This window comes from Python bivittatus, unplaced genomic scaffold (assembly GCF_059951505.1).
Source record: "Python bivittatus isolate LINGU-HERP-01145 unplaced genomic scaffold, Pbiv_v1 ctg000530_np1212, whole genome shotgun sequence".
Classification (NCBI taxonomy): Eukaryota; Metazoa; Chordata; class Lepidosauria; order Squamata; family Pythonidae; genus Python; species Python bivittatus.
This window is the reverse complement of record NW_028277085.1, coordinates 758,423-772,101: the sequence shown is the minus strand read 5'-3', so window position 1 is coordinate 772,101 and position 13,679 is coordinate 758,423. Positions and strand designations below refer to the sequence as shown.

General features: G+C 45.6%; 2 protein-coding genes across 4 annotated transcripts in view; one reads left to right on the top strand and one right to left on the bottom strand.

The window, feature by feature from the left end:
- The window catches only part of FAM81A (family with sequence similarity 81 member A), a 38,973-nt gene extending 29,955 nt beyond the window's left edge, over positions 1-9,018 (bottom strand). The window contains exons 1-2 of the mRNA XM_088148259.1: positions 8,886-9,018; positions 8,613-8,721 (exon numbers count right to left, since the gene is read on the bottom strand). The gene's annotated coding sequence lies outside the window, so the exon portion shown is untranslated. The remainder of the gene's footprint in view (positions 1-8,612; positions 8,722-8,885) is intronic.
- Positions 1-13,679, top strand: part of MYO1E (myosin IE) — a 49,070-nt gene that overhangs the window by 16,897 nt on the left and 18,494 nt on the right. For all 3 annotated transcript variants that reach the window (XM_088148235.1, XM_025164208.2, XM_015887433.3), the window contains 7 exons: positions 1,677-1,766; positions 2,028-2,122; positions 6,393-6,480; positions 7,453-7,542; positions 7,893-8,024; positions 8,636-8,770; positions 13,175-13,307. In XM_088148235.1, the coding sequence (XP_088004361.1) occupies positions 1,677-1,766; positions 2,028-2,122; positions 6,393-6,480; positions 7,453-7,542; positions 7,893-8,024; positions 8,636-8,770; positions 13,175-13,307 (763 nt within the window). The remainder of the gene's footprint in view (positions 1-1,676; positions 1,767-2,027; positions 2,123-6,392; positions 6,481-7,452; positions 7,543-7,892; positions 8,025-8,635; positions 8,771-13,174; positions 13,308-13,679) is intronic.

The window sequence follows — 13,679 nt, the reverse complement described above, 5'->3', positions numbered from 1 at the left end:
TGTTCTCCTCGGCGTCTTTACGTGATACGAAGAGCAAATGAGTTTTTGCACAGAACGGGTGGCTCCGTCCTGTCCTGCCCGGGGGGCAGGGGAGGGTGACCCGTTCGGCCCTTTGGGCCCAGCAGGGACATGCGTGTCTGGGGCCGACCTTGAGGAGGGAGGCGAGAACGGTTGGGTGGCCCCATCCAGCCCTGGGAGGGCGATGGGGAGAGCCGTGCCTTCTGGACGGGAGCAGCTCAGCGGTCCTGGCGGCGGCTGCCCGGCCTAGCCTGTCTCGAGGGGCTGCGCTGCGCTGCGCTGCGCTGCGCTGCGCTGCGCTGCGCTGCGCTGCGCTGCGCTGCGCTGCGCTGCGCTGCGCTGCGCTGCCGGCTGGAGGGGCCGGCCCCGCCCGCCGCAGGGCTCCGCTGCTCCTCCGGCCTGCCTGCTCCGGGCCTTCCCAAAATGGCGCCTCCGAGCTCACCCCCACGAGCTTACGTGGGCCTGCAGAGATGCGTCCAACGCAGCCGACCGCAGCAGGCCGCGTCCCCGTCCCCGTCGTTCATCCGCTTCCAAACCGGCCGCCCGCTCCCGCCTGAGCTCTGCGTGCCTGTTCGGTTGTGTGGCTGTCGCATCGCTCATTCAGCGCTACTTTCTGCGAAGCGGCCTTCGCGGGGAGAGGTGATCGAATCTCTCCATAAAACGTCAGCCCCGTGAATCAACCAGCGGCTCCGGGGCGTTTCGGCTGCCCCGGTCCATTCTTGGTCTACCACCCAGATGCCCTGGGCGGTGCCACCGCTTCTTGGATCTCTTCCAAGTGTGGCTGTTTTGTACAATCTGCGAAGTGAGGTTTGTTTGCCTTGGCTCTCTTTTCCCAAGCAGCATGACGTCATCTTGCAATTATTAACCCCAGACAATGGGGTTTTGTATGTAAGACTGAGGGCCAATTGTGTCCCTGTTAGAAGGGAGTGCGTGCTGAATGGGAAAGGGGCAGGTGTGGTCATCGTGGGTGTAGTGCCAGCGTGAAGCAAACACTAACACCGATCTGCGGTGCTGGAAAACTATTGTCGCTGACCTGGGAAAGGCACTTTGTGGGGGCCACAAAGAGGGAGGAGGGCCCCTGCTGTCTTCAGCAGCCTCCTCATTCTCTCCTGCAACACTGGAGGGGGACCTCCTTTCAGGCAACGCTGGCATGACATGACATGCGTGCATCATCAAACACCATGAGAAAGTGAAACAATGGCGCAGATATACGTATTAACGTGGTTCATGAGCTGCAGATAATTTTTGACAGGGTTGAATCCTCAGCTCAGTACAGCCCATCCTTGGCATGTCTGAGTTCTCAGGTTGGATTCCTGGCCTCCCAGGGGAAGAGGGCCAAGCAGCTGATGACAGAAGAGACTTTACTTTGCCCTAAAGGCTCTGCCAGGCAGGGTAGACTGTACAGGGATGGCTCCGTGGCCTGGCCCCAACGTCACTGAAGATCTGTTATGACCGTCTAAACTGCACCGGCAAGAAAGGAGGTGACACCATCTGCAGGTGGATTCATCCATTTGCTTTTGATGACCTACTGTAAATCAAACAAATCACACTTAATATTAGGTGGAAATCTGAGGAACAGCTCAAGCCCACTGTAAGAGGAGGTGGCGCTTCATTTTTGTCGCTTGAAATGACACCAACCTTGACTTCTTCTAATGCAGACATACATTGGATCCGTTCTAATCTCTGTGAATCCATTCAAGCAGATGCCATATTTTGGAGAGAAAGAAATTGAAATGTATCAGGGAGCTGTAAGTTATTACTTTTAGCTTTTCAAAATTTAATTTCACTAAAAAATGAATTAATTAAAAGTTTCTTGATGCTGGACTTTTCCAATGCCTCACTACTTCCTACTCCCCAAGCCTTGTTCTCCGATACTTTCCAAGCCTTTGAGGAACATGGCAGGTATTTTTGGCATGTGTCTGTCTTCTTCATGTGACCTTTAATCAATTCTTATATTTATAACCACATGTTAAGTCATGCTTTCTTACTTTCTGCTTTCTTCTCTTTAGGCGCAATATGAAAACCCACCCCACATCTATGCTCTGGCAGATAATATGTACCGAAATATGATAATTGACAGAGAGAACCAGTGTGTGATCATCAGGTAAGGAACTGGCCTTCCTTTCTGCATTTGGGGCTTGGCTGATGGCGGCGGGAGCATCATCTTTACTGTGGCTCTGCTGGTGGCGTCTCTCCCCCATCCACCAGTCTCCTGACACAGGCCACCAAGGGTTTGTAAGGGGGAGAAGTTGCGCAGTCTGGTGTTCAGATGAAGATAAATCCTGAGTGTAAGCACAGCAAGGGATGGTGGATCACACCTGAATGAGGACAAGAGATTTGTTTAAGAAAATTAGGGAAATCAAGGGCACAGATGGGCATGATCAAAGAATAAAGGTGAAGGTCTACTGGAGAAGAAGATGTAAAGGAGGGATTACTGAGGATGGATCATTGAAGGAGAGCCAGATGTTCTGCACAGTGAAGTCAAATGGGCCCTAGAAAATACTTCTAACCACAAAGTTGCAGGAGTGGATGAAATAGCAGCAGAACAGTTTAAAATGGTAGAAGTAGATGCAGTTAAAGTGATGCATGCCGCTGTAAGCAGGTAAGGAAAACAGCAGAGACTGGAAAAGACTCATTTATATCCTTGTACCAAAAAAGGGCAGTGCTAAAAAAGATTGAAATTACCCAAGAGTTACGTGCTTATCTCACATGCTCACATAAGATAATACCAACGATTTTGCAATCCAGATTTCAACAATTCATGGGATGTACAAGCTAGATTAGAAGCACCCAAGACCACATTGTGAATGTCTGATGAAGAATGAAAAGGGCAAGGGAGCTCCCCAAAGTTGTCTCTTTGTGATGTCTAACAAATTGTGGGTAGCCCTTAAAATCATGGGCTCTCTGGGTCATCTCATCTGTCTACTGAATAATTTGTATGATGACCAGGAAGCCACAGTTAGAACAGAATGTGGAGCAATTAAGTGGTTCAAAATTAGAAAGGAGGTCCCAAGGTTATATACAGCCTCTGGTTTATTTAACTTCCATGCAGAACATATAATGAGAAATGCTGGACTAGAAGAAATTGAAATGGAAACTAAAATGGCCGGAAGCACTAACAATAAGCTAAAGCTTAAATATTTTGGAGAGATAATGGGAAGGCACAAGTCCTTGCAGAAGACCCTGATGCTTGGAAAAAATCACAGGCGATCAAAAAAGAGGCTGAGAAAAGACAAGGTGTCTAGATAGTATCACTGATGACACACACAAACTTAAGAAGACTCAAAGAAGCTGTTACTGACACACAATTCTGGTGAAATGATGTCCATTAGATCATGAAGAGTTTGAAGTTGAACCACACATGTGGAGATGGTGAGGAATGTACATATGAGTACGAGAGACAGCCTGGTTAGAGCTTTTCAGTAAGCCAGCCCAATTTGCATTTCCTAGGTGAACCCGTGAATCAGAAGACACTCATTCTTTGGATTATGAACTTCTTTGAATTGTGTGTTGCAGTTTTCTGCTTAAGGAAGCATATAACATGGAGTGCACATAGGAACCATGTGTGTTGTTTTGAGGGAGATATGTAGATTTTAAGGGTAAACAAGTTCAATCTCAGTGTACATCTGTGAGCAGTTTTTATTTAGTGTGCCTTTCCTATACTAGGGACTGAACCTACGTGCAAAATCTGATGAATCTCTTCATTCCTCCCAGGGAAGGGGAGAATGTGTCTCTCTGGCTTATTGAGACAGTGCGCAGCTCCTTGTCAGAAAGCATCCGTGCCATGCTGGGCCAGCTGGGTCTCCAGATCCTGCTTCCCCCTCCCGTGGGAGGTTCCTCCCCTCCCCGCTACGTAAGGCTGGAGGGTCCATGATTCCTGGGGGTGCAACGATCAGTCTGTACGGCAATTTCTAAGGGATAAAACAGTGGAAAGGATAAACGAGTGGCGTCTTCAAGTACTTTTCTGCCATCTCTGCTTGTGGCCTGCAGCCTTAGACTGCAAGCAGCCAGCCTTGTATTTTTTCCCAACTTGTCATCATTGTGGCTTTTTGATTTCTATTTCTGGTTTCTGAAGCCTAAAAAAAATGCAGTATCTGCCACTTACAGGAATTCTCCCTCCATGTGGCTGAGGATGAAATGAGACCTTGGTTAGAAATTCTTTTTTGCACTGTGCAATTGCCATCAAGCTGCCCAGGACGGGCATCTTGGCTGTAGTGTGACAGCACGAGTGTTCTCTCCGCTCTATGAACTTTCTGGCATTCATGTTTAGATGCCACAAGGATCTTTTCCTGACACTGGAAGTGTCATGGAATAAATACAGGGCACGAGAAGCCAACAACGGCCATAGTCATAGTCGTGTGGTGATACATCGATGCAAAGGAGCTGGCAAGGCTTTCCTTGTCCTGAGATGATGCTGACAGCGCCTCTGAGGTTGCTTGGTAACACTGCGGACGCCTGAAGCAACAGAGCCCCCAGACCAGCAGCAGAAAGTATAACCCTCCCCAGGGTTATTCACAGGTTCTCAGACAAAGGTAAATAGTGCCCCAAGAGAAGGGGGAGACCTGGCAGAAACCTGGCGTTTTCTGCAAGTAGTTGCTGGTGGAAGAACGTGGGTGGGTGTCACTTCTCTGGGCCCGGTCTAAAGAGGGCCCTGCTGCTTGTGGGGCCAGCCTGGCTGCTACCGAGGCCAGGAGGTTCGTGCTTCTTTGCAAGGTGGGGCAGCCGAGGATGCTGCCCAGTCCAGAACAGAAGGTCCCCCTAGGGTCGAGAACCCCTTTATCCCGTGTCGCTAACCAAACGTCCGTCAAGCGCTCCGGCTGTCTACTGCTGCTCCCCCTTAACCCCGTACAAATGTTTCATGACTGCCCAGCAACTGTGCAGCTTGGACTCAGCCTTGGCTGCAAGCTCCAGTAGCCAAAACCCTATTTCATTCCGGTGTCAAATGCATTTGATTTTTCGCTTAATTCAATAATACACTGACTCTGTGATTTACTTTAGCACAGAGCTGAGCCTCGTTTGGCAGGCTGATGGTCTGCATCTCTCTTGCTCTTGCATCCTGAAAAGGACTAGGAGTTGCCAGACCATGACTTGGCTCCCGCTCCTACTTTCCTCAGGGCTACAGGCCCCCTTGAACTTGGTGGGATTAACTTCTGAGAAAATATATAGCAGGTTCTGCTTTCAATCACCAGGTTTAGGTGTATTATGCCAGGCATATTGGTTTCTTTGCTATTTTTTTTTAAACATAAGGCATGTTATGTGTTTTGGCTTTGAAAGGGAAGCAACAGCAAGATTTAAAATACTTCATTTGAAAACTTAATCCTGACCTTGAAGGCTGCAAAAATTCTTTGACTGCATTCACAGATGCTAAGCCAGATTTTTAAACCACAGTTGGTTGGAGAAGGCATCATACTTGACACAAAATGTTAAGCTGTCGTGGGTGGGTGGGTGCACAGTTCACCACACTGAGCCAAAACTTTTGAGCCACACTCTGTGTTTTTTTTTCCCTGCTGACTTTTCTCCTTGTGTTGACTTTCAAAAATCTCCAATAGGCACTGAAATATTTCTGTAACTGTAGATGGGAACAGCTAATAGGTACCAAAATAGAGTTCCCATAATGTTTCTTTCCTAGTGGTTTTGGTCACGTGTCCTGGCTTTCTTTCTGAGATGGATGCTTTTGCAGAACTTGTCTGGTGGGGGAGCCCTGAGAGGGACAGAATTAGAAAAGGGAATGCATTTGCCCGCAACTTATTGGAAAAGCAATAGAAGAGGAGGGGCTGAGGGGACAATTGCCCTGCAAGGAACCTTGGGCTGGAATGGCCACGATGCCCAGAAGGAGTCAAGCAGCCTCGTGGCTGCTTATTGCGGTTCATAAATATTGCATCCTTGTCCTGCTGAGCTTTATACTTAGCAAATTCATCAGGATTCTGATCGATAAAACCATGCAAATTTGCAGGAAAACAGGATGCAAAGCACATGACGGGGCTGGCCCTAAGCCTTGGCCTGGCGGCGTGGGCCCTCTCAGGCATCTCCCCCTCCAAAGGCACAGATGTGGGAAGTCTCGGTTGCCGGTGTCCTAGAAAGCGACACTTGTTGCTTTATCCAAGCCTGGCAAACCAGGGTTGGCTCGCCATCCAAGATGGTACACTCAGTTCAAACCCTGGCTTCCAATTGAGACTGCGAGTGAGTGAAGCATCAGCCATGCTCCGGGGGTTCAGGTGACGTGGCGTGAGTGAGAGGGAGTCTTTAAGCGCTCTGCTTCGGGGCAGGTGGAACATGTAAGGTCAAGGCTTCTGGGACTCACAAACCTCAACCGTTGTTTTTGAGGGCTCTGCTCGGAACGACTGTAACCATATGCTGCTCTTAATTTTCCTCAGTGGTGAAAGTGGTGCTGGGAAGACTGTGGGAGCCAAGTACATCATGAGTTACATCTCCAAAATATCAGGAGGAGGCCCCAAAGTGCAGGTGAGAGGATCGGAGAGGAAGGGACATTTCTGGACCAATCTGGGTGTCCTTCTGCTAGGCGGCTGCCTTCCTTGGGACAGCTCCCTGTAATTTATTTGTGCTGCTGTAGTCTTGTTAATTATGTCCTTCCTGTTTTACCATGAAGATCACAGTCTGCCTGGTTTTGAGCCGTAAGTAGCCAAAGGAGGAGCAACTGTTGTTTTTGGAATGGGCTTAATCGTGTACTATAAATAAGTGGTTCAGTTATTTCTAGGAAGGGGAAAAGTTCCATTTTTCCCCCCTGGAAGCCAAATTTAGACTGCCAGAAAATAGGTAACAGAAGAGCTAGGTGTCTTTATGACTGCCGGGGAGATCGCTAATTGGTTTCAACCCCGGGGTAATTAATGGCAACCTCGTTAGGATCTGTGTCTAGGCAGCGGTCCTCCTGCAAGTCTTGGGAAGGAAAGGGTGTTAACACATGGGATAATAAATAATAAAAGGGGTCTTTTGGGTGGCCCGAGGCCCACCCTTCTGGTTTCCCATATCGAGTGTGGACATCAACGTGCAGAAAAGCCCATCTTCACTGAGGAGCCAAAGGGTGCAGAAAGATGTCACTCTTCCCTGGCGTAGTGCTTGAGTCGCCTCCAGTGGCTCAAGGCAGCGTTGCCAGTTGCCCGTCTTCTCCATGCGAACAGTTGGGGAGGGGAGAGGTCCCTCTCTTTACAACCATTCCCAGGGCAAGACCCCGGGCCAGAGTGCCTGCTTGCCCGTGTTCACTGTGCGGCGGCTTCCAAAGAGCTGCCTGAAGCCCCGCCTGCAGCTCACAGACGGCAGCTCTGGGTGACAGACCAAGTGCTTTGGCTCAGGAGCGTACGAAAACTGGCTCGTAGGATCAAGCTGGAGGATCTAGCTCAGCACCATTTACTTGTATAAGGAGAAGGTGAAGGAAGGGCACTTTCATCCAAAGCCTATCTTCAGTTTTCTTGCTTTCAGCACGTGAAGGATATAATTCTGCAGTCTAACCCTCTCCTGGAGGCCTTTGGGAATGCCAAGACTGTCCGGAACAACAATTCCAGCAGATTTGTGAGTTGCGCATTTTGGTACTTGCCCAAACAGCACAACATGGGTCACGTTCATTCTCGTTCTTCGTTTCTCCCCATTCTTTCTGTTCTAGAGGGTTAAAGTTGGGGGGGGATATAAGGGGATAACCAAGCATCTGTTGTGATGCTATTTTGACCCCCAGTAAGAAAAGAAACCTTTCTTTCTCCCCAGCCAAGGATTTCATGTAGAAAATGCTTGGGGGAAATGATTCCTTTAGCCATTCTGTTTTAATGGGTGGGCAAAATGCCCACAGCCAGTTGTTCAGAGCCTAGAGCTGAGGCTTGCATTTATTTCACCCTCTTTCAATAAGCGACATCCTCCATTTGTTGCAGGGGAAATACTTTGAAATCCAGTTTAGTCCAGGTGGGGAGCCAGATGGAGGCAAGATCTCCAACTTCCTGCTGGAGAAATCCCGAGTCGTCATGAGGAATCCTGGGGAAAGGAGCTTCCACATTTTTTACCAGGTCAGAGACTGCCTGGGGAGAGGGGCTGCAGCGGTGCTTTGAACAAGAGGCCTCAGAACTTCTCTGCAAGTTTGGCTGCAATGGGATGGAGGTGCTCCTGTTCCTTCTGGAGGGCCATCTGGTGCTTTCCAGGCCTTCAGGACTACTTCCCCCATAATCCCCCACCAGCAAGCAACCAATTGGCAGTCCTGATGTAATGACAGCCTTTTGAATAAACCGACTGCTGCTCCCTGGAGCTCGGTACTCTTCTGGCTGAGGGCTGCCGGGGTCACCTGGAGATGTTCTTAGCTATGTTGCATAACATAGCTAAGAACCAAGATTGAAATTGGGGCCTTTCGTGTGCAAAGGGTCCTTCTCCCTGGGCCCAATTCTATAGAGGCAATATTTGCGGTGATCACCCTGGCAAACGTCTGTCATCTCCTATTCTCTCAGAGGTAGTTTTCAACATACAAAAGATGGCCGTTTTCCTTTGAAGCTTGGGATGAGAGCCCCAGTAAGGATGAAAGTAGTGCTCCCCCCCACCCCCACCCATAAATAAAGCCAAATTCTCTCCCTCTCCCAGACGCAACAGAAAATGGACTAACTTACCATTTGGGGGGTTTATCCTGCAGCTGATTGAAGGCGCCTCCAGTGAGCAAAAGACCAGCCTTGGCATCACCAGTATGGATTACTATCACTATTTGAGCCTCTCAGGATCCTACAAAGTGGAAGACATCAATGACAAGTCTGATTTCCAGGAAACTCTGGTAACTTTACCCCCCCTTCTGCACCCCCACTTTAAATAAGAGCAGCGTCTGTGAGAAATGTGTCCCAACTGCAGCGTGTGTGAGAACAAGGGCCATTTCGGTAAGGTTTACATACACGATCAGACTGCTTTTTGCTACAGAAGTCCTAGAGGAATCCCCGTCCGCGTCCATCCGTGTTTTCATCCGGCTCCCTGATCTGATCTTAGGTGTAGTTTCGAGACTAGCAAAGCTGCTCCTTTGCTCAGAAAGGCAGAGGGGGACAGTGATGGTCTGTGGTGGTCAGTTATTATGAGGGTGCCTGAGAAGCCCCTGGGGCAAGGCTGGAGAGGCGCTCTAGATACCGAATTGTCCGTTAGCCATTCTGGACAACAATTCTATGATTTCAGGAACCTCATTTCCATCCACGGAGGTGGTTTTTAAAAAATGGACGGGTTAATCCTCTTTTCTACTGAAATCTCGCTACCGCATGCGATTCATACTTTTCATCTTCTTGATTCTCTCTTGCCCTGTTGATTTGGTTGGTTAAGGAGCCCTTGTCTGTCCCCCTGCATATTGCCAAAGATTCTGGATCTTTTGGGTGGCTTTTGTGGATTTGTTGGGACTCCACTGTTTCATCCACCTTGATTTTCTTCTCTGTTCCCTGAACTGAGAAGTCAGACAGAACGGAGTACAAGATGGATTTTCCTCAGTCTGTAAAATCGTAACATGAGCAAGCAAGCGAGGAAGCAAGCAAATACGTAAATAAAGGGCATATTTAGTCATTTAGGAAGAAGGTTTTTAAACAGATTGCTTGTTCTCTTCTGCTGTCGTTTAAACACCTCCTCTGCCTTGCAGCATAACATGGCGAGAAACAGCTGGAGAGCATCAACTCTGAAAAGCATTTCTTGCTTTAGAGTTCTAGCGATTTATACCTTCTGCCTTCTGCTTGTTGTGATTTTAAAGTATTTTTTTCAAATATGCTTGGAAACGTTCGAGTTCTTTTTATTTGAATGAGCTTCTTGTGGCGAGAACTGGCAACCTACAGCAATGGCGTGTTGTTCTGCAAAAGACTGGTCTTCACGTGGGCTCCCTCCCTAACTGTTCTTTCATTTAAAATGAAATAAGTCAGCATTTTTTGCCCTTTCAGAGAGATAGCAAAGCACAAGTCTGATTCAGGACTGTGATAAGGAAGCCGTTCCAAATGCTCTGAAGATAACATAGAAATACTTACTACCGTTGGGCTTCTGGGTGAGGACCTATGGCGGGTTAGACATCCCTATGAGTGTGTTTGTGAGCAGGAGCAGTACCGCAGCAAAGACTGGCCACCAGGCAGCAAGTTAAGGCTGACGAAATACTCTCCGGAGAAGGAGAGATTGGGAAATTGCCCACCTGTGCTCTGGATAGCTGCTCCTCATGAGGAGACCACCGTAATTGAGTTTCTTGTGGTCGATCGTGAGTTGAGTGGCTTGGGAGCTGAGGGATTATCATCACGCTCAAAACTGCTGCGTAGCCTTTACGGACGTATGACCTGCAAAAACCTCACTTTCTTAAACATTTGGATACAATTAATTTACAACTTAAGAGAGAGATTCTGAATGGCAGGAAAAAATAAAGACACTTGGTGAATTGCCTTCTTTTTGGAATTAAGAAGAGAGAAGAAAACTATCTGAAAGGATTTTAACTTAAAAGCAAAAAGCTTAACAAGATTGTGATTTAAGAAAAATTTAAATGGATAAAGGGGACAGTAATCTTAGAAAACAGAAGAATAATTTTTTTCTGATGAAAGTGCCTTTGAAAATAGTAAAATTAATCAGACAAGCAGACCGGACCTTCGTGGGAATGCTGATTGTTCATTATTACAGGAAGTAGATAATTGGTGATTTTACAAAATAAGGGTAATATGAGCCAGGTTGTGTGACTGTAGCTACGGTGGGCTGATTGGGACTAAAGTGTTAAAGACAGAGAAAAGCAAAACGGGGGAAAAAAGAGAGAGAGAACCCTGCCTTTTATTTTCACCCTAGTAATTGCCATAGGAAAGCAGCAAAAATAGGAGAAGGAAGGAGAGGTTCACCAGAACAACTTACAGATAAGGGCATCATGCCAGATTTATTGCAGAAAATGTTTGAAGAATTTGGCAAGAAGATGACTGCAACAGTTGCCGATAGTTTGGATGCTTTTAAAAAGGAAACGGAAGAAGGATTTGCAGGGATAAAAAAGGATATGAAAGAAGCAGTTAAGAAGATTGAAGAATATGTAGGACAATTGGCTGGAGATGTAAACCAAATTAATGACAAAGTGGAAGTTTTGGAAAGACAGACGTTATAAATAGAGAGATGGAGAAAGAGTTGGACAACTTGGCGTTACTAGAACTGAGAGAAAAAGAATTTGTTTAAGATTTAGAGCAATTCCCGAAGACCGTGGGGAAGATATTAGAGAAAAGACTGTTAACTCTCTGTTTAACTTTTTTGATTGGGATACAGATGACATAGGGATTGATAAGGCTTATAGGATCAATACACGATCTGCAAAATTAAGAAATATTCCAAGGGAACATTTGTGTACTTTGTCAGGAGGAAGACTAGAGATCAAGCTCTGCAGCAGAATTTCAGTACTAGATTGAGGATTGATAACACAGGTGGAACTGTACTTAAGGAAGTTCCAATTAGAATACTACGTAAGAGAAAAGAGTATTTTTTCTGACAGACAAACTTAAACAGAAGAAGATTCCATTTAAATGGGATCAGCTGAAAGGGGTGATTTTTACTTTTAAACAACAGAGATTCAGGCCGAACTCTGTGCAGAAAGCAAGAGATTTCTTGGGAAATTTGAAAGAAGAAGGGGAGGAAATACAAATGGAAGTGACAATGACAGATGGGACTGAACAAATGCCACAACAGATACAACAGGACACTGAAGATGATACCATGTTGGGCACTACAGATACTGATTTCTCTAAAATCTTGGCATAACTATGGATTATAAAAGCTTAACGTGGAATATAAATGGAGCAAATGCTCCTCAAAAGAGAAAAGAAAATTATTTGAAAAAGTTAAAACAAAATGTGATTTGCTTACAAGAAACACATATTAGGAAAAAATATATGAAATATTTAAGTCAAAAAAATTTGGGCAAAGAATTCATCTCAGCAGGAGTGAAAAAAAGAAATGGAGTTGTTTTGTGTATAAATTCTCAACTATATCCAAAACTTATATTAAATGATTATGGCAGATATGTTGGGGTGGAAATTAACCTATGGAGGGCTAAGACTTTGATACTGGGATTCTATGCTCCAAACGAAGATAAAACAGCATTTTATAAAGGTCTTATGGATAAACTATTGGACTTTCTGTATGAAAATTAGTGTCTCCTGGGAGATTGGAATGGAGTGGTTTCCCCACAAAAAGATAGAACTTCTGAGAAAAATATTAAAAATGTACAAGGCACGTTACCAAAGGTTTTTTTTTTTTTTTTTTTACTTAATGGAAAATTTGGAGCTTGTATGGAGATATAAAAATGGTGACTCAAAAGAATATACTTATTTTTCTGAAAGACATATATCTTTTTCCAGAATAGATATGATTTGGATCTCTTATCTTTGACTACTAATGTTGATAAAGTGGAGATATTACCAAAGACTTTTTCAGACCACAACCAAGTGACTTTAACTTTTAAAAGGAAAAATGGCTCTTTTAGATGGAGATTGAATGAGATGTTGTTCCAAAAGGAAACGGTAGTGGAGGATTGTAAGAAGAAGTTAAAAGAAGTTTTTGAGAATATGCTTAATAAAGGCACAGAAGTAAGAACGGTGTGGGATGCAAGCAAAGCTTTTGTAAGAGGATATTTTATTCAATATAACAGTGAGTTTAAAAAGAAAAGGCAAGAGAAAATCTAAGTGACTTTGGACAAGATTAAAAAAAAAAAAGGAAGAAGAGTTTAAAAAATCCCCAGAGAACTATTAAACTTGCTGAGATGGACAAACTGACTCCTTTGATTAGAGAAAGGTTATTATTGACATTTATCAATGAATGGAAACCACTTATGGACTTTTTACATAAGAAAGAAAATGATTTTGTGGGTTGTTTGATTACGGTTGTATGTATAACTGCCTGGAGGAAGATCAGAAGCCCATTCATTCATTCATTCATTCATGTAGATATACTCATGTTTTCTGTTCTCTTATTTTATTTTTCTTTCTTCTATCTTCTTTTCTCTTTCTCTTTTCTTTTCTCTTTTTCACATTTACTTTACTATATCTTTTTTCTTTCTTTGAATGCATTCTTATTACCTATGTAAAATCTTTTAATAAAAACTATTAAAAAAAAAAGAAATATTTACTACTGCTAATTAAGCCAAACTGATTTAGTTCTTCGGATGGGCTTGTAATCCATCTGTTCCTCTCTTTTCTCCCAATCTCAATCTTTGCAGCATGCCATGAATGTCATTGGGATCTCTGCAGAAGAGCAGGCTTTGGTGATCCAGATTGTGGCAGGGGTGCTTCACTTGGGCAACATCAGCTTCAAAGAAGTCAGCAACTATGCTGCAGTGGAGAGCGAGGAGTGTAGGTAGCCCCTCTTGGACTGGGTTGGAGCAGTGGCCGAGGGCTGAACGGGAAGCCCCGAGGGGTCACAGGAGTTCGCTCTTGTGACGCAAGGGTGGTGGGCCATCATGCGGAAGAACCATATCCACGTAGGCAAGAGACGCCCAGGCACATTGATGTTTGCCAGAGTTTCTCCTCCTCTACCCAAAAAGAGGTGTCCAGAACTGGAGAATGATCTGGATTAGGGGGTGCAAAACATGGAATGTTTTCCCATGCAATCTGCACTGATGATGCAGTGCCCTCCACCCTGAGCGGGATGAGGTTCTAAACAAAATGCTATCCTTCCTCCTCCTCCGGCTACTCATTGCTTGCCTGTCCCTCTGGACCATGAGC